At 48.1% G+C, this 24,269-nt stretch overlaps 4 protein-coding genes across 7 annotated transcripts in view; 3 read left to right on the top strand and 1 right to left on the bottom strand.

Annotated features, from left to right (window-relative positions):
- Positions 1-24,269, top strand: part of LOC121597959 (tRNA-dihydrouridine(16/17) synthase [NAD(P)(+)]-like) — an 85,520-nt gene that overhangs the window by 12,097 nt on the left and 49,154 nt on the right. The gene's annotated exons all lie outside the window — the stretch shown is intronic.
- LOC121597964 lies at positions 480-1,982 on the bottom strand. The gene is made up of 2 exons (XM_041924329.1): positions 1,906-1,982; positions 480-932 (listed from the first exon to the last, which is right to left on the bottom strand). The coding sequence occupies exons 1-2, from the start codon at positions 1,909-1,911 to the stop codon at positions 498-500; spliced, it is 441 nt and encodes a 146-aa protein (XP_041780263.1). The 5' UTR covers positions 1,912-1,982; the 3' UTR covers positions 480-497.
- LOC121597957 lies at positions 738-8,345 on the top strand. 3 transcript variants are annotated; one of them, XM_041924319.1, is made up of 2 exons: positions 738-826; positions 1,906-8,345. In XM_041924319.1, the coding sequence occupies exon 2, from the start codon at positions 2,628-2,630 to the stop codon at positions 6,183-6,185; it is 3,558 nt and encodes a 1,185-aa protein (XP_041780253.1). In that variant the 5' UTR covers positions 738-826; positions 1,906-2,627; the 3' UTR covers positions 6,186-8,345. The 3 variants fall into 3 exon arrangements, with proteins under 3 accessions (XP_041780253.1, XP_041780255.1, XP_041780252.1); XM_041924321.1 differs by having other exon boundaries at positions 743-795; XM_041924318.1 differs by lacking the exon at positions 738-826 and adding an exon at positions 893-956.
- On the top strand, positions 22,114-23,358 carry LOC121597962. The gene is made up of 2 exons (XM_041924328.1): positions 22,114-22,796; positions 22,891-23,358. Exons 1-2 carry the CDS (start codon positions 22,513-22,515, stop codon positions 23,249-23,251), a joined length of 645 nt encoding a protein of 214 aa, XP_041780262.1. The 5' UTR covers positions 22,114-22,512; the 3' UTR covers positions 23,252-23,358.

Here is a 24,269-nt window from a genome sequence, read left to right as displayed (position 1 = left end):
GGTACTTGGTGGGGCGGTTTGCGTTGAACAATGAGGAAACGAATCCTTACCACCTTTGCACTAATCAGTATCCTCGTCGTTTCGGACCTTACGGAAACTGGGTAACTTTTGGAGCAACTTGGGAACAACTCGCTGGAAAGGGGGTGTGTGAGAGTCAGTTGTGTTTAGGGTTTACGTAAAATTTTACTCCACGCTTGGGCATACTAACGGATAGCGGGGTAAAAGAAGAGGATAACACCAAAAACCCGCCCGATTTCAAACAAGCAATATGGTTTGTTTACGTTCGACAACAAGGAAACTGGTCATGCGCGGTTGTGAACCGGGCGGTTCGGGTTTTTGCCCCTTCTTTTTGAACGATTCTGGGTTTAAAATGTACTTTTGTTATTCAAATATTTGAATTGTCTTTCAAAATAAACTCTACAATGTCACAATATTTCACTTACATCCTTGAAAAGTGCTCTTTTTTGGAAGTTTTGTGTTCCCACTCTTACCGGCTTTTACGTGTCCGTCTGCGCACTCAAGCGCTCGAACCTCGCCGTGTAAACGCGGTCGCGCCCCTTCGAGTTTTCCCCTTCGATATTGATAAAACTTCGTGCCGAATGGAATGGAGGCGCCGCGCGCGTGTTGGCATTTTTCGGCCGAGCACACATTCCCGTGCGTTCGTAGCCCTCTCGTGATGGCCGTTCGGCCGTTCGGCACTCGTCCGCTAACGCTTGCCAGTAGTGGTGCTTAGTAGTAGCTGAGCCGTGCAGGAAGTCGGTTGTCCGGGATTGGTCGTCTCCGGGTCCCGATAAGGTTTTGCGTCCAGCGGTGCCATCAGGACACAGTATAGTAACAAAACGGTGCATCCGGCTCGCGTGCCCACACACAGCCACGCAGTTACACAGACACACCCAAATTGCCTGACCGCCACGCTCCAGCGTACAGTGCTGGAAAGAGTTCGAAACACGTTCCGGGTTAGGAGAGCCATCCTTGCAACGAAATCGGTTTTGTGGAAGTTATTTAGAGAAAAAACGGCATTAAAAGTTCCTTAACAACTAAACTGCCCGTGTGTGAATATCTTGTGAGTGAAAATCGGTCCGTGTCCGACTACTTACGGTGGTTTTTCTTGAAGCAGAAAATAGAAAAGCCTCGCCGCTCCCCCCCCGGTGTGCGTGCTAAAGTTCGGCTTCGGTTACTATGGCTCGCTGAATGACACGACAAAAACGGAAATATCCTTCGTACACCGCGTGCGTACGTAATCAAGCCCGTATTATCCTCGAAAACTCCGGGTCGTGTTTGGTGAGATGGTGGCGGTGAAAAACGAGGACGTGGAAAATTGTGCCCATTTTCTTTGCCACGGTAAAGTGATACGGCGCTCGCTTTCTAGTGCTTTGTAGTGTGCTCCGCACGGCGCTGGCTGGTTGGTGGGCGAAAACGAAACATTCAAGCCGTCGACGTGGCCTTTTTTTCGTGTATTAGTATAAGGTCGCAAGAACGACCAGCGAGCGACTACTGTTGGGGGCTTTCGGACTGTTGGTGGATCGACAAAATAGACCTTCGATTTTTGCAATCCGCAAGACCGGCACCAATTCCTCAAAGCGAGTGAAAAAGCACACATACACACACACACACACACACAGACACCTACAAAACGGATGGTTCACGTTCAGCTAGAGACGATGAGCAGGACTGCCGCCGCTAGCAACGTCACGCAGCAACGAAGCAGCAGAGGCACTACAACTTCGCCGCCGACTACGTGAAACGTCAACGAACGGGAAGGACTACTCAAACTATTCCCCGTGCGTTCTTTCCCTTTGCAGTTCTGTGGCTGCTTGTTCCTCCGATTACTATTTGTCACCCTTTTCTCGTCTGAGTGTCGGTGTGTGTGTCCATTCTACTAAATCTTTCACTCCTCATCTACAGCTCCATTCGTCGTTCGTTGGTCCTTTTGGTTTCGATAGCGCGCGAGAGCAACAGGAGCGGCTTGTGTCTACGGTGTGAAACCGTTTGTGTTGGACTGTGTTGGATCACGATGCCGCTTATGTAATTTCGTGCAGCATGGAAGCAAATTTGCGCTAGTGTGTGTACGTGTCTGTGTGTGATTCTTTTCGAGAACGAGCGGCAGTGGTTGTGTAATGGTTCGGCAACGAACATCGGGTGTGTTTGGTTCGGTTGTTCGGTAGAGACGAAGCGACAGTGTAGATGTTTTGTGGTGTGGTGTCTGCGACCCTATCCTGTTGCCCATAGTAACGCATCCTTTCTCCGGGACGGCTAACGTCTCGACACCTACACACTCCGATTGCTCTTATCACGCTCTATCTAAATCGCTTCAGCTGCTTGGAGCTGACATAGGACACACACACACAGGACGCTCTAGTGAAGTAACGATTTCCTTGCTCGAAGTTACTTGAAGTAAGTGAAGACACAGTATTGCCGTGGAGGGTGTCGGTCGCGTGTGTGATGTGCAACTAACCGTAACACGGGGTTACCCCACCCCAGTGCAGTGCCGAACGAACGAGCGAACGTCGTAACCGATCTTATGAAACCGTTCGCCGGGAACGCGCGCCATAGGATGCCCTTGTCCGGTCACTGTAACAACGCTGCTGCCACCACCACCACCCTTCACCTTTCCGGGACCGTGTATCATGCTCACGGAGTCTATCGTCGAGCGTGCGACGCCCCACGACAAGAGCCACCAGCAAGGACTGCGGAGAAGCAACCGAATCGCAGCCGCTCCGACCGAACCACAACCGGCCAACGAAACCGGCAGCAAAGTGTACTCCTTCAGCACCGGTCCCACCGGCAGCAAACCGTCCTCAACTTCGATCCTTCAGCGTGTCCGTCAGCAGCTCTCCAAGCGGGCGCTTAAACTAACGCGCAACCGGTTCTGCTCGTCCCAGGAAAACCTCGGCGCCTCCGAGTACCGGAAGGATCGGCGCGTCCACGGACTGCAACTGCCACTCCATCCACTCCAGCTCGTCGGTTGGTTTGCTTTGGCCCTGTTCGGCTACTCCACGTTCGGTGTGCTGATACCGGCCCTAGAACCATCCCTCCAGCCTCCGCTCTACATCGCCCTGACCGGCCTGTACCTGCTGCATCTCGCGTCCCACCTAACCGCCCTGCTGCTCGATCCGGCCGATCCCGAGCTGCGACGTATCGCGCCCGCCAGCAAGACGGTCGTGCCCGAGTTCGACCGGACCCGGCACACGCACGTGATCGAGAACGGGCGGTGCCACCTGTGCAACATCCGGACGACCAGCGCCCGCACCAAGCACTGCAGCGTGTGCAACAAGTGCGTCGGCACGTTCGATCATCACTGCAAATGGTTGAACCATTGCGTCGGTGGCCGGAACTATGTCGCCTTTCTGATGTGTGTGGTGAGTGCGGTCATCGCGGCACTGGTCATACTGGCCGCCGCCCTCGTCGAGATCGTGCTGTACCATGTGCAGCCGGTCGGGTGGCTTAATCTCGCCTGGTTCGGGCTGGTGCAGGTGGCCGATCTGCACACCACCACCACCACCACCACCACCACCACTGCCCCGATCGGAGCGGACGATGGGGGGACGACGGGCGCTGTCGAGCTTGAGTTGACCACCGCCGCCAGTACGGCGGGCGATGATGTGACCGGTGGACTGCTGTTCGAGAACTTTACCACCTCCGCCCAGGACATCCTGCTCAATGGGACGGTCGGTGGCTTATTTGGCGGTTCGGCGGTTGGGAACGGTACTGGCACGACCGTGGAGGCGGCAGCCAACACGACAACCCAACCGGCCGTCGCGGAAGGTATCGGGCTGCATCACACGGTGTTTTTAGTGTTTGTGGCATCGCTGGGAATACTGGCGGCAATTGCCGCTGGGCTACTCTTGCATCTCTGCTTCTTTCACATCTACATCTCGTTTTTGGGTCTTACGACGTACGAATACATACGCAACAGTCGGCAAGCGGCGGCAGCGGCGGCTCAGCAGAACGGAGCAGGCGGCGGCACGACGCACCTGTCCAATGGGCCACCGCAGCTCGGTGGAGCTGACGCCGCAAAGCACAACACCCTCTTCTCCAGCTGTACACACGCCGGAACGCGCAAGTTCCCCGAGGTGTACATCTGCTCCTCGATCAATCAGAAGACTAACGCCACGATCAACGCCTCGCCGGCTGGCGTATCGTTCGTGGGACGCGGCAGTGCTGCCAACACACAGACTCACACATCCGCCATCATTCTGCCCGGCCAGCTAAACGATCTCAACCGGGTGCGACCTCGCACGCTGCACTGCTGCGATAGTGGTAGTACCGAGTGTCGCAACAACATCACCGCTGCCGGTGTGCGTACACTCACGGCGACCGCTAACGTTGCGTCGAGTTCGTCCAGCAGCACCACTACTACGACGTCCACGGGCGGTGGCGAAGATGAGCGACGGCGTGAACATCTCGAGCAGCAGCAGCACCATCACCATCAGAAGGCTGCCTTCTATCTCTGCTCGATGCTGGAGGACGATCCGCACGAAGAGCCGACGGAAGGGAAGAGTACCTCCGGCAACTGTCAGGGCACGCGAACGTTTCACTGCTGCTCGCAGTACAGCCGGCAGATGGCGGCAGCTCACACGTCCTCTACGATGACCACCAACAACAACAACAATCACCATCGGCATCATCACCATGGGAACGATTTTCTTGCCGCAGCAACGGCAGCGACACTGCTCGCAACCACCATGACGACGCTTACGACCACTACGACGACAACGTCCGAGGAGGCGTACATCCAGTACACGGAGCGGTGCTCTTGCTGCAGCTTTCAGATGCAGAAACCGGCGGCAGGACAACCGGCGAATGGGGACTCTACGACCCATCATCTCCATCCGTACGATGTGCATCCCTGTCGGAGGGGAGCTGAAAAGCCGACCCTGGTCGAGGGTGGACGACGGCTGTGCTGTGCGAGCGATAGGCTCGCCACGGTCAAGTCACACCATCGGTGGAAGAGAAAATGGAACTGCTGCTCGAGCGTCCCGGACAGCCCGGACGTGCCGGTGGACATGCGAACCATCTCCGGCACGGTGTCCGTTGCGGGCAGCCGCACGGTCATGAGCGCTCAGTACGGGCTGGAGGAAGTGGAAGGAAGGAATCGAAGTGTGACAGAGCAGCAGCCCGCAACGGTCGAGCGTCACAGCCACGACGCACCAGAACTGACGTGTAATGAAAACTGTGCCAACAATAACTGTAGTAGCGTTAGTGTTAGTAGCACCCGTGCGATCGCAGTCCGCGCGATCAAGGAGCGGGATGATGGTGCGGGTGGGTGCGATCGAATCGAGCGGGAACCGTCGTCCGACTCTTCGGCGATACAAATTCTAAACTCCGATGCCAACGGGAACGAGCTGGTGCAGGAGGCGGGTGTAGCATCGCCGGCCAGTGTGTCCCCTGTGCCGAAACGGCCCCGGGCAAGACTCGTAAGGCCTTGGCCCGTCGTTCGGCTGCGGCACATGATGCGTATGATCGATCGCTACCGGAGACCACGCTGTCGGACGAATCTGGCGAGCGGCGGTAGTAGCAGCAGCACGACGGTCGTTGCTGGCAGTTCCGGTGGCAGCTCCTCCTCTGCTGCGAGCTCCTGCGTGCAGCAAAACGCACTGGTCCGTCAAAATCAGATACGTCCACTGTCGTCCAGTGAGTTCGCCAGTGCTCTGCTTACAGTTCCCGGGTTCGGTGCATCGGCATTGGCAGCGGCGGCAGCAGCAGCAGCCGCGGCGTCCTCCACGTCCTCCAACACACCATCGACATCTTCGTCCGGACCGGGATCTCCCTCTGTGCAGCTGCACTCACTGCTGCCCACGTCAACCATACGCGGTGCGGGAGATTCTTCATCTGGCGCAATCACGATGCCAGTGTTGCCGCCACCGGCACGCCGCCGTTTGAAGGGTGGCGGCGGTATGATCTGTGCGGAACAGTTGCCCGAGCTGATGGGTGACATTGCGGTGCCGTCCTCCACGTCGGGATCATCCGTCCGCGGTCCGGTGCATCCACCGATGAGCTACCGGCGCAGTCGTCGCAAGAATGTGATTCGCAACCGCAGCCCGACCCTGTCGCCGATACACGAGTCCGGCCTATCGAATCCGACCTCACCCCAGCCCTGTCGGCACGTGTATCCGGCAGCTTCTAGCAGTAATGGAACGCGTCCGCTAGTGGCCACCACTGGCTATGTGGATAACTCCCCGTGAGTGGGTTTAGCTAGCAAATGCTCCGTTCTTTCTCGGTTGCTAGGCTATAAACCCTACATCTTCAGCCGTTAGTGCTACGAACTCCAACGAAGTTATCGGAACGAATGTCTGAAGTGCATCTCTGAGCAGAGAGCTAAACTTGCGAGTGTCGCTGTGTTGTTTTGGGTTGTTATGTAGATGGAAGCGTTAGAATAGGCAGGAATCGTAGGTAGTGTGACGAATAGTAGTAACCCCCGAGGCGACATTGTCGCGGCGCTTGAAGACTTAGATCCGACGTGTGATCCATTTTGAGGCTGACAGATGCAACACAACTCAAGCAGCAGTGTAGTACACAATGAACCCGACTGTATGTGCACCACCGCTAGAAGCAACGTTGACGTAAATGCGCTGTATGCGATACAACGAAAATTTAGGAGAAAACGAAACGAAAATCGCTGAAAATCATAAATCAAAAGCTCTCGAGCGTCCCCTAGCGGGGTCTGTGTGTGTGTATTGTGTGAGTGTGCATCAATCCGGCCAGATTTAGTTGTTGCAAAGTACTAGAAGAGAGCGATGCTTCAAATCGTTAGAGCCGTAGAATATATATCGAATATCGAGATGCCACGAATGCGTTAGTGTAGATAAACAAAATTATTTTTTATACGAAAAACCATGTCCAAAAGGGTTGGAGAGGAGAAGCGAATTAAAAAAGTGGCGCAAGGATCATGAGATCCTCTCCACGTGTGTCTTGTACGCAGAGATGGATTGTTGCCGAAGCGCGCACTAAGCGTATCATATTAAAGTCCATCGTGTATTGGAACACGGATAAATTATACAGGAGTGCGCTTTTTAACGTTGTTTGTTGGTTTCGGTGCAAAAAGAAAAGGCAGTTGGAGCAGAAAGGATGAAGGATCATCAATAGCCGGGGGGCGCGCGCTAACCTGGCCACCTTTAGATACGTATGCAGTAATGTAAAAGAGATAAGGATCCTCGTGTTATGTCTCTGTCTGTGTATGTTTGCTTCCTCTGACTGCTAAATAATTCAAGCCCACGTATTGGCCACCCCCAATACCGTACTCCAGCAACTCGGATTTTCCCGATTCCCTTTGGTTTTTCCTTCTCCTCGTGTAACCCCGCAAAAGGTGTAGAACGTGAACCTGATGTGCTTCAACCGAAGAAGAAGGAGTCTGTGTTTTCTCATGATTCGAATTTCATGTACATCCATCAATGTGTGTGCGTGTGTATCTCTGTGAGTGTTTTCGTCGAGTGTGATACTGTGTAAAGAAGCAATGAAGGGGGCAAAGAGAAGAGAAGAGCAGGAAGGGGCTTATACGCTTTTTCTGTACGCGTGTGTCCTGTGTATGTGTTTGTGTACGCAGCGCAGATTTATCAAACTCTTAATGCCAATAAATAAACAAAACAGAAGTAAAGCGAGAAAGCGAACGAATGAACGAACGGAAGCGAATCGCCAATAATTTAATGCAAAAACCCCTATACCCAAAAGCAAATAGACTACTTACAAGCTAACCCACTTACAGACACACATACACACATACACTTCTCACAATTCATGCAATATAAACCAATATCCGATGTGAGTGCAGTTTGAGAGTAAATACAAAAAAAAACGGGCAAAGCTAATAACCAATGTTTGATAAATCCTGGTAAAGCAAAACATCAGAGGAAAAAATCCTGAACCTAATCGCGAAAACAGATGTTGAGTGAGTGCTAGCCTTGTAAAGAAGAGAGAGAGAGAAAGACGTGTGTATGGTAATGCAACGAAATGATAGTGGAAATCGGTGTGCAGATTATTCGTAGGAAAAATGGAAAAAAAAGTCGAAGCGTTTGAAAGAGGAAAAACGCATTACCGTAAAATGCACTCAATTCCCGTACGTTTGGCAGAAGTCCGATGCAATGATGAGCTAGTTTTTATGTTGCTCTTCAAAGCGACTCATCAAAAAAGCACTCATCGACACACGGCATTGACTGCCACCACATTGGGTGACTGTAAAAAAACGAGGAAATTAAGGATAGAAGATAAACCAAAACAGGCGATGCACATCAATGCATTACGCCGGGGTAGGGCAGGATAGACGATGATTGCAGAATCTATGTTTGTATGTATTGTATAACCCCCTTAACCCCCCCCGCTGGAGAAGAGCACGGAGTGTAAAACCGTTCCAAAAAAAAAAAAAAAACAAACAAAATAACAAAGAGTGTGATGTGTTGGGAAAGATATATTATATACATAGTAATAAATAATTGTTTATTTGAAAAAATACATAAAATAATAAGAAAAGAGTGAGATGTTGAGATATTACAGTAATGGTGCAACAACTGATGATGACAAAAGAAGAGTCAAGCTCTAGAGGTAATGCTTTTGTAAAATATGTTTGCTGTTTTGAATACAATTTTAAGTTTCTTTAAATGTTAGTTTACATGATGTATGTTCAGTTTTTGCTACATTTTAAGTTATATGTCTGTCTATGTCATTTGTAATAGACCCCAAACATATTTAAGAAGGATTAACTTACAAAGCCACAGGTCCAACTTGCAGTTGTAGCTAGCAAAAAGTGGCATTTCTTCAGGCGAGGATTCAAAAGAACTCAATTCTTCTAAACCTTAAACTCTAACAAGCAAATGCCAAGAGTCGAAACCATTCTGCAACCATTTGGACCGTTCGGAATGGAGATATTCGGATTTTATTGATTCACACAATCCACAAGGACCACGCGCTGGATCTACTACTCGCCGTCGAACCTTTTTCCTATCGGACGGTCGCTGTGTAAGTCCATATCGTTCATTGCATCCTTTTTTCCGTCTTCCTTATCCCAAGAATCGCCACCATTTTCCACGCACCATTGGAGAGATATTTTTCATCAGTTACAAGAAAACTCGCCCCACGTCACAAGTCATGTGCGCGTCCCCTGCCATGGAGGGATTGAGCTTTTGGAGAAAGAATTTTCCCGATCGTTGCGTTCGTGACCCGGTGCTGCTGTGTTCGTTCGTGCCTTCTATGCTGATTTTTTCTCTCTCTCTCTCTCTCTCTCTCTCCCTCTCCCTTCCTCTCTTTCTCTCTGTCCCTCTTTGAGGCACTTTGTTGCGGAACGGAATTTACACACCGCGGTTTCGAAGGTTTCGCGTAATTTCTTTCGTTATCCGATTTATGGCCCTGCTCTGTTCCTACCCTATTTGTGCTCTTGTGCGATCTTTCCCTTCCCCCAGAGCAGGCACACCAGTAAGAGAACCCCCTCCCCCTCCACCACTTCGGATGTGGCTTTACAGGGTTTTCGAGGATTATATAGACATGTTCAGCGAGATGTAGATTTGCTCAGCCATATAATAGACTCTTTCAGCGAGATATAGATTCGTTCGAGCATATACAGGGTTTTCGAGGATTATATAGACATGTTCAGCGAGTTGTAGATTCGTTCAGGCATATAATAGATTCTTTCAGCGAGATATAGAATTGTTCGGAAGTAGGCGTAGACATGTTCGGTTATACTGTAGAGCTGTCACTTTCGTACCCCTTGGACTGCAGCTTGGATCATTCTCATCAGGAGGTAAACAAACAGTTTTCGAAAAAATAAGCTTTTTCCAACTAATTTATGTATTAAACAGCTTGGGTAATGATTATTAACTACTTTTATGACTTTTAAGAATGAAAAATTGAACCCTGCGGCACAGTGTGTAAACAAAACAACTGACAGCTCTACAGAATCGCTGAACATGTCTACGCCTACTTCCGAACAATTCTATATCTCGCTGAAAGAGTCTATTATATGCCTGAACGAATCTACAACTCGCTGAACATGTCTATATAATCCTCGAAAACCCTGTAATAGACTCTTTCAGCGAGATATAGAATTGTTCGGAAGTAGGCGTAGACATGTTCAGCGATTCTGTAGAGCTGTCAGTTGTTTTGTTTACACACTGTGCCGCAGGGTTCAATTTTTCATTCTTAAAAGTCCTAAAAGAAGCTAATAATCATTCCCCAAGCTGTTCAATACAGGAATTAGTTAAAACAAACATATTTTTACAAAATCGTTTGTTTACCTTCTGATGAGAATGATCCAAACTGCAGTCCAAGGGGTACGAAAGTGACAGCTCTACAGTATAACCGAACATGTCTACACCTACATCCGAACAATTCTATATCTCGCTGAAAGAGTCTATTATATGCCTGAACAAATCTATATCTCGCTGAAAGAGTCTATTATATGCCTGAACAAATCTACATCTCGCTGAACATGTCTATATAATCCTCGAAAACCCTGTAATGTTGCGGTTTCCGTTTAACTTCCCAAGCAGCGAATCGTGGCGGATTTAGCTTGTTAGCTGCCACACAAACCGGGCTCGAGGGCTTACGCCGTGGATAAGAGTTGCTCCGAGTTTGATTGTGCACACACACAGAGGATTTTGGATAATTGCAAACGATTGCTGGTACGACTGGTGGGGTACTTTGGATTGCTTTTATATGTAAGTGTGTGTGTGTATAAAGAATATAAAGCAAATTATTGATATGGTTTAGGTATAGAGGACACCACCTTGTTCGTGGTTTACAACATGTCAACGTTTGTCATACGCTTTCTGCTTCGTTTGTGGTGACATATTTCACAAGACAGCACAGCATTTACCGGGTAGGGAAAGATAAGCAGCCGTCTGTTAATGTTCATGAGGCGGGTTTGAAAGCATATTTTTGCCGGAATATGTATTTTTCCCCCTTCTTTGACACCCCTCTGATGATTGTAAAAGCATAGAGCGAGCTCTCCCACACCGTCCAATAATATCGCTACAGCTGTGTGGATACAAACGCCACGGACTCAAGAAGGTACGCGCGGTCGGTTGTGAGCAAAAATTTATTCACATCATATTCTTTTCGATCAGTTTGTTTTTTTGTTGCTTGTGGTGCTGCTATTGTGTAGCTGATAAATAGGTGGTACTGAGAAATGAATTCACGCACGGTGGCGCACACCAAGCACCACTACACTACCGAAGGAAGACACTTCTATTAAGCGAGCGAGAAAAAAAGGATGGGTTGGGTTGCTGCGGCTTCTGTTCGTTGCTTTTCACGTGCAGCTACGCTGAGTTTTCGGTGGTAAAAACCTGTTAAATAATTCATGGCCAACGACAACAAACGACGTAGCAACAGGAGCAGCAGCAGGAATAGTACATCGTAGCAGGAGAAGGACGACGACGACGACACACAACGTCAACAGCGCACCGTATGGGCAACTCGAACATGGCTGGTGTACGGTGTGTCGCATTGGATTGGCTGTGTCATCTTCGCACGGGTGGTTCGACAGGCATCCCGGTCGGTTGAGAAATTGAATAAAGTTCTCCCGTTCCCAGGGATGTTGCCCTCCTACAGATGGCCACCGGGCGTTGGCTGTGTGGTACACACATGTGTTCAATCCGGCCAAACTGATTGAACACGTGGCTGCTGCTGCGTATTGCTTTTTGACCCCTGAGTTTGGACACTTTTGCTAGCGTGCGATGTGGTTGTGGATGTCATTAAAAATCGAACCTACTCCTTAATTCATTTTTCGGTGGCTCTTCATTAGTGGCATGTGTTTTGTTCTTTTGACACGGGAATCAAATGGCTGAAATGGCTCATTGGAGCTTTGCTTTTTCAACGAACCAGATGGGTTCTTTCTTTCTGTACAGAAATATATTTTTATTATATTTTAGAATAACTGTAACACACTTAAAAGTTAAGAATTAAGCCTCTTGAATGATGCCTGATATAATCTTGATGTTTGCACATATTAGGTTTATACACACTGTTCAAAGAGCGCTTAAATGGTGACATGCGTACACCCTCGGGCTGCCATACTGTGAGTCTTGGAATCAAATCTTGCGTAGACCGCAATTAGATGCTTTTATTAGGACTGACTGTGTGTGACTATTCGACTTTAATGATAAAACATAATTGCTCAGAAATCTTTTGACGTCTAAGAACAGCTTAGGTTAATTCTTGGGTTTCAATTTAACAGATACACCAAGTGCAGTAGTATATAACGTTAGAAAGTCATTGGACAGTTCATTTGCTCCAACCACCAAGCTATCTATTGTCATTGGAGGAGGAGAGGTCACTGATCAGTCTCGAGCTGTGCAAGCACCAGCAATTTAGAGTTAACAATAACCATATCATTAAATGACATTGCACACCAAGCAGCAGCAAGCATCATTTAGCCTTCCTATTCAATCCTAGAGAAGTGCACTGGGGGGAATCTAAATTCCAAAGATCCAATAACCAGATAAGCACTCAATTTAGTAGTACCAAGATACAACGACATTTGTGTCCCCCCGCCTAGCAATATTGTGCAACGGTTCCGCATTATCTTGACACAAAGCTGACACCCTGGCCCGGCCTTTTGCCCTGTGGGATACAAATCACGGCTGATAATTACACCTTCGCTAAGCGGAAATGGACATATCGTCGTTAGATTTGTGTTTGTAAGGCTTCTTCCCCTTTGTATCCCCCCTCCGTCTTCATGCTCTCAAGCAAACGTTTCCGGAGCTGGGGAATGCCCTACAGTGTAACAACAATTGTACTTTACCCTCAGAACAGCGTACAACTGCATCAACTGTCATGGGGCAAAACAAATGACACAACTTGTGCGCGGTATCTGCAGCGAAAGATCTTGACACCGGAAGGCCACTGCCCCGCATCTTCGCTTTGCCAAGGAAAGCCTTAATGATTTCTCGATGATAGTCGGTTTTCGATCGATGTGTTATATCTTTCCACACGGGTAGCAGGTGTGTGTGTGTGTTGGTTGTTGGTTGGTAGGGATAGCTAATTAGTTTTCATTACCCTTTCCAAAGGTAAGGTCCTGGGAATGGCCGAAGTGAGTTCTCCCAACACACCAACTATCCCCTTTGGCGAATAAATATCCTGATCGGATTCCTTCCGCAATGCTTCCGGTTAGAGTTTCTCTCTCTCTCTATCTCTCCCTCTCGCTCTCTTTAAATCTAAATCAGCTGCCCTATCTTTCCCACTTGTACACCGAAGTTTTGTGTGGCGCGCATCGATCGAATCTCGGAAGCCATTCATCCTGTGCACGCGTGGCGCTCACTCCGTTCCACGGTCAAAGATATCGAGGCGTGCACACATTAAGCATTCACGGTTCACCGTTCATTAGGCTAATGAACATAAATATGGCACCGGGACATCTATTACCTCATCGGGAAACCACGGCCCCGAAACCTTCTTCAAGATATCCGGCTAGAAAACTGCCGAGGTAATCCTGTACGCATGTCCACAAGAGGAGCCGCCTGTCCCGGCTGACACACACGGAAAAGTCATGGCCCCGCACACCATACTGTACGTGCGTGGCATCGATGATATGGAAGGGTCGCTTCACACACACACACACACACACACACACACACACACACACACACACACACACACACACACACACACACACACACACACACACACAGAGAAGTGAGGAGAGGGGACACACACCAATGGAAATGAGGTGATGATGCGGAGGAGGTGGGTGACACAATTGGAAACCGCGCGATACCGTTGACGTTGAATGAGACTATTCCGGGTGCATACCGATGGGGGGTGGTGGCTTTTTCCCGCAGGCCTGTCCCTATTATTTGCGTGTGCGTTTGTGTGTGTTTGTACGCTATCCTGGTACAGTGCCATCGGTGTCATACAATCGTGGCGGTATCATTTGTTGATAAGGTCGATACAACCGCACACACAGAGCGAGTGTACCACCATCATTGTTTATCGACTTAAATGTCAAACCGCAACTCTCTCTCTCTCTCTCTCTCTCTCTCTCTCTCTCTCTCTCTCTCTCTCTCTCGCCTTCTGCGTTCCCTATTTGCCCTTTTGCGATCGTCCACGCCTCTATCATGAATGCTGCACACAGAATGCAACTAAATGATGAGCGGCTTTTTGAAGGGAACGGTATTTTAAAACCGCCAACCTCCATCACTGGCTGATGAGCGTGGCGTGGCACCGGCGTTTCATTATAATGAAGCAAACGTTACACTCCATCAGTAATCAATTTCAATTGCAATTGCAGAGCGAGCTTACCAGTGGGGCCCCTGCTCAGTGGCCGCCGTGTGCAACAACCTACTATCATCAGGACCGGTGGGAACTGGGGAAGGAACTGAAACGAATGTGAAAAATGATTAACAAATGCATGATGGCGGGACTGGGACTTTGTTTGCCGCATCAGTTAATACTTCTTACATAAAGGCGGTTGTGTGTGTGTGTGTGTGTTTGTATTTAAGCCGATTACAGCAGCAGTACATGTGCAAGTGTCAGCATGTTTGCTGCTTGCTTGCTGCTTCTTACCATTTGTCATTACATTGCGCCATCGTAAATTTGTAAATGAAAAATCAACAAACCAATTTCACGGATGAACCACACGCGTGCTTTCTTTTGCGCAGTCATAGAGAACGCGCATGCCAATGGTGTCGCTACTTTTATGTTTTGCTCAACATTCAAGGACCTCATTGACATATTTTGAAGTTTGTTTGAACAATTGTAGGGACTGTTTTAGAAAGGTTCAGTTGGTAGACAAAAGGCTTTCCATGTTTGAATTTCTTTGATGTTCCACATTGGCCCGCTTTAACCAAACAACCACCAACTAAGATTCACTTAAAACGATCTAGTAGGCCTAGAGTAGCCTCCAAGGAATATGCCACTGGCTCGGTAGTTTCAAGTGCCTTTTTGTTCGCTACGGTTAGCATTGTTTTCCGCGGCACAAATTCATTATTTTATATCAAAGCGTATGGAAAGCAGCGTCGTTTGCTATCGACCGGGAATGAGAACAAAACACCAACACTTTACTTTCACGGACGGCTTTTCCTCTTTACTCGTTTTAAGAACAAACAACCGACGTACCGTGCCTCACCAAAGCCGCGCAAACATTAACGAACAGCATTTATTTGCAGAAGTGAGAAGCGGCGCGATGGAAAATGACGATTTTAACACGATCTCACGTGTCTAGCGCCAAAGGAGGCTGTGGAAATGGGCGCTAACTTTTCATCCCCCCTCCGTACACATACGCACCTCAAGGCACTTTGGGCTGTTTCCATAATGTTTTGCTTTCCGTTCTCTAGCTTGGCGGAAACTCTGTATGTGTGTTTTGAGGTGGTATTTTTTGTTGTTAGCTGATGTGTGTAGTTGGAACAACTTTGCTCGACTCAAATCGAACTTGTGCTACTGAAATGCGTCAAGCTGGTGGCTCTTCCGCTTCCTCTTTCTGCTTGTCTGCCACAGCGCCATCAATTTTTCCAAATGTATCCTATCCATCAAAGCAACCGTTGCTTTATGATGCGCTTTGGTGCGGATGAAAAGCGTGTGTGTGTGTGTGTGTGTGTTCTCCTCGACCAACTCTTCGCGGCTCTTCCCCTGCAAGAAAAACACAACAAAAGGCACAACAACGCGATGCGGTTGGTGGTGTTATTTGTGTTTGTGTGTGTTGACGGTTGGTTAACCCACCCGCTTTGTTGATACTTCTCCGTCTCGGCGGGTTTTAACGGAAAAGTTGGAAGTTACTTGCCCATCCCAAGGAGGCGAAGACAGAGCAGTTCCGCCAAAGGGAGAACGGTCGCATGGGGGCACCGTGTAGGGACAGACAAAAATGTAAACTGCGGCCCAAACACGACAGTAAGTGGATGGATGACATTCGGATGGCAGATATTGAAGTGAAAATTTGGTCTGGAGTCTCGCGGGAAGGAACAAGCGTCATCGGATGAGTTTGTGCGTGTGTGGGAGGTGTGTGGGCGGATGATAAGAACTTTTCGACGCTCTGCGCTCAAGGATAAAGCCCCGCTAGAAGACCGTAGACCGACCACCGACCGAAGAGGCTGTGACGGAGATGGCAATGTGTTTCGGATGTGGAAAATGAGAAGCGAAAGTGGGGAGAATAATTTAATGTGATCGATTTCCAGCACAAGAAAAGGAAGAAGAATTCTTATAAATCTTTTTTCTAAAAAACATTTTCCAACCCAAAAGATACGAAAAAGGAAAATATTTGTAGTAATCAAAGAAGACTTACATTCACTTTGCTCGGGCAGCGTAATCCATCCTATCTGATTTGATAAAACTTAGGCGTCTTCATCCGGCTAGAGCCCATTTAACTGTATTAAAATCGATTCAGTGTGTTCCTGAGGCATCTAAAGCTATTCCTTTCTCTCTCTCTTCCTCTCTCTATCTCTTTCTCTCTTTGGCAAAAGTTTTAAATAGCAATTTCTGTTAAATACGTACTAAAAATTACCTACGAACAAACTGAGAAATAAAAAAAAACGCTGAATCTCATCTCTGAGTGGGGTAGTTTTCCACGAATTGTCATCCCCGCCCGTTCACAACCGGCCGGCACTGAGCGCCACTTTCCTTGAATATTCGTGTGCTTGTCCGTTCGAAGGCCGTTCGGCGGCACACAGTTGGTGTACCGAACCAGTGCGCACCACGTTTGCTGACTTCCTGTCGCCATGGCGCACGGCCATGCGGGAATTATTCTACTTCCCTATCCGTACAAAAAAAAAAGAGCAAAGAAAAACTGCGGGGAAAAAGATTCCCAGAACCGAATCAGATGCAAATGAATGCATACACACCGAGCTGCTGTTCCACAAGTCTCGCGCGCCCGTGGACAATTTCGCTGTCCTAGTTTTCCGTTGGTGCTTTCGTGTTTGCCCGCCCTGCACTTCCCTATTTGCCTTGGCACACACATGTGTGTCTATGTATGCATGTATTTCCCACTTTTTCCTGTGGCTTCTCTGTTCGCCTGCCACAAGGCGAATTTCCTTTCCTTTGCGGCGCGCGTTGGTGTCCCTTTTTCCATCTGTGGTTCCAAAGAGTCCGTTTTTTGCAATGCCCATCGACTGGAGACACCGACCAGCAGGATGGGCAAATGTGTGTGTGTGTGTGTGTGTTTTTGAAAATAGACGAACCACCGCACCACTCTTTCCACCCACGGACAGCACCAGTTCTAGTGTGCCGGTCCACCTCCGCGAGGTGCAATCAAACTCGTGCTCTTCCTTTGCACCCGGAGGATTTGTCCGAAGTGTTCCGGCCGGTTTTTGGTTTCGCTCTGGAGGAATAAATTCCCGTTCCTCGCCAGAAATCCGGTCATGACCGAGTGTGTGCCGCGTCTCTTCTTCTTCTTCTTCTTCTTCTTCTTCTTCCTCTTCCTCTTGCTTACTTGTCCGTTCCGGCGTTAGGTTCGTTCTTGGACCCGGAGCTACGGACAACACTACAACACTGCTGGCGTGTGGTGTGCGGCACTTCTTTTCACAAGTGTGTTCAGTTTTATCGAGCCGCTGTCGTCGAGGAATGTGGAGCTGCTGTGGTGGTGGTCCGGGTGTGTTGGGGCCGCTTGGAATGTGGGCCGCTGGTGGTAGAAAATTAAATTTCTTCCACAGGCTCAAAATCGCTAACGAATGGAACGAACGCTCAACTTTCGAGGAAGAATTCAGTTCCTTCTTTTTTTGTGGTTGCTTAGTTTCAATCGAATAATGGCCAATGGTGATAATTTGTTTTTACGCTTTATGTTGTGGCTTCATTTTGATGAGAGAGAGAGAGGGGGGTTGCCACACTTTAAGAGAGCAAACTTGCAAGCAAATTTCAGCCCCCCCAAAACTGAGGTTCTTTCTGCTGGGGTGTGTCCTTCGAAGTGCGAGCAGTAGGTGGAACCGGTTTCATTTGGTTTTTGCACTATTGATCGTAAAGTAATGGAACAAGGGACTGGAATTTGGCATCTTGTGTTGTTGTGTCTCGGAAACAAAGGGTCCCAAAAAGTCTGCTCGTCCTACGCGTGAGTTAATAGTACGAATATTTGAAAATGTGATCCTCTCACTCGTTCTCCAGGGTTCACAAAGGCGCCAAACGTTTGCCAAAAAAAAATAATAATAGACACTAAAGGCCGCCTTTTTCCGTCTCGCATGTAATATGTTCCGTGTCGTGGTGTAAAAATTACATTTACATTTTTTTCCTTCTGTTGGTTTGCATGCCTAACGACTTGAAGCCGGAGAAAATAAGGCACACCGATGGAAAGTTTATTTTCTCTGCAAAAAGGGCTCCATCGGTCGGACAGCGCCGGTCGAACAACGATGGGTGAACTCCATTTGCCCCATTCGGTAATGGATCGTAGCTTTTAGTTTCGTTTCCGTTTTGCTGCGCAGCCGGTTGCGTACGGTTAAGCGCGTACAGCAAAATGGTTTTTCATAACGCGTGCAGGTGACACAAAAAGTACGCCGGGGAGGGAGTGTTCTTGAAAAAAAAAATGAATTAAATATTTTACTACAATTTAATATAGGTGCTGTGGTACAACAACAAAAAAAATGCGTAAAAATCGGTCCCTTTTTGTATACGGGTTAAAAAGTTTAAAATGTGCAATTTTCCAAAACGTTTATTTTGCCTTCGGACCTTTATGCTCAAGGCAACCGCAAAACAAGGGCACTACCACCGATCTCTCATAACGATATGCCCCGGCTTTGCTTGTGTGGTTTGCACACTACCCAGCAGGTTAATAACATCCTCTAGCCGGCACATTCTACCAGTGCACCGTGCGGCTAATGTAATAAAGTAGATAAGAAAGAGATCACCCCTGGGAAAATCCCAAGCGTTCGAGGTTCGAGCTCGTTTCGACGCGCTCTCGGGCTCAGGCATGCCTCCATTTGTTCATGTTCCGTGTCCCTGTGTGTAATAGTCAACGAGCAAGATCAGGCCAGGTAAGGCCCGTCCCGGGGTGTACAGCACAACACGACGAACGCCCCCTGTGTCTGTTTCGCGCTCGACCAAAATGCCGTAGGGTGGCATTTGGGAACGCAGGAGGATTCGCCACCCGCGAAAATTCATACGAAAAATCACGTTTTCGTAATCTCGTTTAATCATGGTGTGCCGTTTTGGGGCGGCAGTGCCGGGTGTTGTGATGCGACCCCTTTGCATCACAAACGATGAGGGCAATATTCCACGGTGTGTAAGTTTGTGAGTTGATAAAAAGGAGCAGGAAGAGCGGCCGGCAATTTCACCGGCAAATGGCACTTTATTTAGGTATAAAGAAATGCCAAAAAGGGCACGAAGCTAGCAATAGAAGAAGAAAAAACAAACGCTTCGATGGTTCTTATCGCGAACGGATAATCTTCCAAATGTCCTGCTTTACAGGCACAAACACACACACAAAAAGCGAAAAATGCCTTGGGGAGAGGATTAGGAATAAAAGGAGAACCGGAAAAGGGCGGTTGGTGCTCAGCAAAAAACCTCAAACCATGTTTGGGTAGAGGAAAGTAAGAAAACAACAGCAAAGGTAGCGCCGCGAGACATCATAATCATAATCGGTTGAGATTAATGGTCCTTCGAACCGGAGGTCGACATTGACAATGGTGAGAGGTCAGCCACCTTTGGCCAAATATAGTTTGGTTTCAGTTATAGCTTCTTGTTATCAGTTTATTTCCTCACTGTTGTCGTTTGGCTCGTAGCAGGTGGTGGTTCTGGTGCTTTCGGATTTCTGCTGTCTTGTTTTCGTACAATTTATGATAATTGGATGGTTATTTATAAGCAATTGATTGGAATTATTTATTACATAGCTCCAATTCGTTCGCTATTTAAGAGTATACGCGTGAGTGATGTTAAAAAGGATGTTAAAGTGAGTGTCCTTTAAGATTTATTAAGAAAATAATGATTTTTGCAGTAAAATGCACATATTTCTTACTTATTCTGTTCTTTTTACACTACTCTATTGGTAGGAGTTATTATCTAATCTATTTCAATTACTTGAAGAACTTATTAAGTGCATAAAAGCTTTTTTTTCCATTCCGTCGTATCGAGAGAAAAGATAAATCCTAACAAAAGCCTATTGCCAAAATGAATTATTGTAAATTAAAAACGACCCTAAAGCTTCATCCACACTCAAAACGCCCATTTGCTAGGCAGCGTTACCCATCCCAGATTAAATTTTGAAGCATGAACTTCCGGGGGACGTACGCTGCTCCCATCCGCTTCCGCAAACAAATTGCTTCCATTTATACGCCTGTGCAGCGCAAACGGTGTGTCGACAGCACCTGTTAAACGAAAATGTTCTTGATTACACTTTCCAAAGTAGGCTGCTGGGAGCGTGTGTGTTTTTTTTCTTTGTGCGCTCGCTTCACCCACCTTTTGCGCACACGTGTCAGCGCCCGCCGACTCCGCAGACGAAAGCATGTGATAATAAGGCTACTTGCATACTGGAGCACATATTCTGCCGCAATTACTACAGACACAGCTTCCCCGGTTCCGTTTTACGCTGTAATAACCGTTTTCTCGAACCTCCCCCCCCCCCCGTAATGAGATGATACGCGTATGTCTGCATGCGCCAATTTCTTAACCACATGGATAGCAAGCAAGGGACGCCCGCCGCGTCCAACGTATGCTTCGTCTAGCAAGCAAGCCTAACGGACGGCAAAAGCGCTCCGTTTGCCACAAATTCTCGCAATCATGTCTGATTACCAGGCCGGCGCCACACACACCCGTGCGGTGGATATATGGCCCGTCGCAGAAATATTAATCCTGTCAGGTTTTTGCCACCAATAGCCGAGGGAGCTTATTCGTCCCGTCGACCTCCCGTTGGGTCGAAAGGGCCCAGGGTTGTTGTGATGTGTACCGCACCGAAAACGCACGGCGAACGGGTATGGGAGGCTGATTCTATCGCTTCACTGGGCGTACGATAAAAAGGGGTGCTAGGGAGGGAAAAGTTGTGGAAAAGTTTTCAATATGCGCTAGAACAGTGGAAAGGGTTCGGGTGTGAATATGAATAATGTTAAACTTGTTAGCTTTCACTTCGAAGCGCTCAGGCTCGCTTTGCTGAGGGTATTTTGTTTTTTTTTTCGCTCGCTCTTTTTCGCCTTCGCTTTGCAGAGTATGTATCTAAGGGCATTAGAAATGTTGATCTAAAGGGACAAGGGCAGGGAGGATCTTTCAAGGGTTCTTTCCCTTGCAAGCATACTTGTTTGATATGTTTCTTACTTTTTTTGCACAACCGCTATCCAAAGCAGATGCAAAAGTTTACCTTTTGCATAATTCCACTAGAAGCGAACGTTAAGGGTTGTTGTACTGTCAGCCTCTCGCCGAGGAAACTAAAAACAAATCTTCCAAAAGAACAAATATTGATGCATTTACAAGCCATCGAACTTTATAGCACGTGGGATGAAAAACACATCAAATTTCTTGTGTTATGCTAAAGCCTCTTTTTGTTCCCGTTTGAACGACTTTATTGGTCCAAGGGTGCAGAGCAACACAGCTTGACCTGCCCGTGCTTCAATTAACCAAGTGCAGCGTTCTTCAACTTCATTCAACCTCTTTTTATGACCGGCTTCCCTAGCTCGACAGCATCCTTTCTGTGCCGGTTCCTGGTGGCCGGGGTTGCAAATCCTATTTATGAAAAAAGGCTGCTGTTGCTGCTTCGTAAAAGGAGTTCCTTTTGTTCGTTCAAGCACATCCCAACCACTATAATAACAGTGAACCCCTGGAACACGTTACGACAAGCTCGATCAGCAGCATACGCGATCGCAGTAAAGGTGGAAGGTGTCACATGTGATCCCTCCCAACTGCAACGGGTAAGGATGCGACGATCGCACCTGATGGGGAGTACGAAACCGAAGATCCTAGCACGAAACGAGATCGATCTTCACGGCCCGAGCACGAGGTGCCAACGAGGAGGAGGTTTCCACTTTATGTTCGATTTCACACGCGCCAGGTAGGAACAAGGACACACTGAGGAAAGACGGGGTGCACAAAAATAACATTAGCATAACACATTGACCTTACTGCGCGCGGGTGCGAATGTAGTACTTCTTGAGCCGGGCCGGGCGGATTTCCTGTTACCTGCTGTTACCGGGAAGATCCTTTACCGTTGTTCAAGAGGTCCTTAGAGATCGTCCTGCATGATGGAACGTGTTGCATTGTGGGCTACCCGGGCTGCAATGTTTGCGATCGTATTGGTAAGGTAACGCCCTCGGAATTCTGTGCCCAGCAGGATCCTGGATGCTGCAGGACTACTGCTGGTGAAGGTAGCTACCATCCAGGTGTGTGCTCGGGCAGGTCAAGCAGGCAAAGGATCGACACGGAATTCGACAGGGCTACGCAAAGGTGGTCCCTTCGGACGGAAGGTAAACGATTCCTTTGGGTATTTAACATAGCTGCACCGGTGTGTTGAACATCATTCGCTTTCGGAACGTTCAGCACAGCAGTAGAGTCACGTCGGCCGACTGATCTTTGTGCTTGATCTTCACCACGTGAACTCACCAAGTTTTGTGTAGTGGCTCAAGTTCAGTTTCAAACCAAATTCCGCGTCTCTGTGCTGTGTGAATTCAATTCAAACCAAGCAACCAATCAACTACTATGTGTAGCTACGCCGTGCAAAACCAACGTGACAACATGTGCTGGTGCTTTGAAGAGATCAGTCTCATGTTGCTAGTGCAACGCATCCTGATGTATCTGTGGTATCGGCTACTTTTGAAAATGTTCCCGCGCCTAAGTGTCCTTCCAAACTGCCACGAGTGTTCACCAAGGCGCAGTCTGCCCTGCGGACAACTTGCCGACGAATACTGGAAAGCGTCCTACTTCTCGCGCCATCCTTTGTACGACAGCAACCTACAGCAAGCGTTCCCATCCGCCGGTTTCTGGTAAGTTCCATCACAAAACTTCCACACATTCGTGTCATTTTTGACTTCCGTGTTTTAATCAAAACTGTTTTGATTATCCTTCCCCTATTTATAGCAACCACATGCCACCAACGGAACCGATCTGCGGTGCAATCGATGCAATGTTCGAGCATCAGCAGCAGGACGAGGACGACGAACCGGAAGAGTTCAACTTTAACTGCAGCGATATTAGCCACATCTACCAGAGCACCTTTCTGGACGACGAGTACGACGAGTGCCTGCTGGCGAAGGATATTGCGTGGGACGCTCCGGTGCCGGAGGTGAAAGCGAAAGCCGCCCTGCCACTGGAGCAGGAAATCTCGCTGCTGCTGAACGATTACTACATCGACGACGATCTGGACGACCATCTGCAGATGGCCGAGTATCAGACGGCGATCGGGAGCAGCATGTTGTGCTGTGATTCGTTTCTCGAATAGTGTCCATAGAGGTGGCGAGTGATAGTTCCTAAATCGTGATAGTTCCTTAGGTTTATGGATTCCGGTTGTACATACGACGCCTCCCCCAAGTAGAGTAGGATAGATTTAACGAGAGATGATAGGTTTTAAATTTATCATTTAATAACAATAAACAAAATTTGTCTAAAAATAATCAAAAAGCCCCTTATGTATTTTTGTTGTGGGAAATTCGTGAGGGGTTTGTTTCAAAAGGTTGTTACAAAGGATCTATGTTGAATTGCATCGTTGAAGATCAACTCCCAATCCTTACCAAACAAAGCATTCCAAGAGCATCAAGACCCTGGTCTTAAGAGCATTTTAAAAATCCTTTTCGATTGATTTTTCATTCCGTTTTGCATCCTCTTTGCTACACGCAGAATGCGTTTAAGTAATTAGTACGGTTCACATATGAAAAAGCCCCTTCCTTGCAGCACTTTTCGTTGTAAAACCAAACCCAAATGTTGATGATCTGAAGCCTTCTCCAACCTACTATTGACCGCTGTGGTTTGGTCAGTTTTCTAAACAACGCGTGCCACCCATAACAATCCACTCGAAGCGTACAAAAAGCAGGTCACAGTGCAACGTTGCACATCGATTGCTTTCCCCGCTCGCGCGCGTGTGTGTGTAACGCTTGTGTAATGCATTCTAGCTGACCAGCTGGCATAAGAACTAGTGACCGGTTGCCCTTTTGCTACAGGACGGTCGATGTGCATGTCCAGCGTGAAAGACATTCAAATAAAAAAAGAGAGAAACGGCAAAAGCAAAACCTCAAAAGCCCTACTGCCCTCGAACGAGCTAGATTAGTTCTGGGCCACCGACATTTACGGTTTTTTTTTGTTTTTCCATTGGTTCGATGATTCTTTACGGCGCTTAGTTTTTGCTTCGTTTTGTGTTTTTACAGACTAGTTCCACTGTCCGCGTTCTGTGTGTGTGTATGTGTCAGCGAGTGCATCACGAACCGTTCTGCAGTTCTTCTCACACTCTCCTGATCGATATCACT

This window comes from Anopheles merus, chromosome 3R (assembly GCF_017562075.2).
Source record: "Anopheles merus strain MAF chromosome 3R, AmerM5.1, whole genome shotgun sequence".
Classification (NCBI taxonomy): Eukaryota; Metazoa; Arthropoda; class Insecta; order Diptera; family Culicidae; genus Anopheles; species Anopheles merus.
The sequence above is the reverse complement of the archived record's forward strand: the minus strand, read 5'-3'. Positions and strand labels throughout refer to the sequence as shown.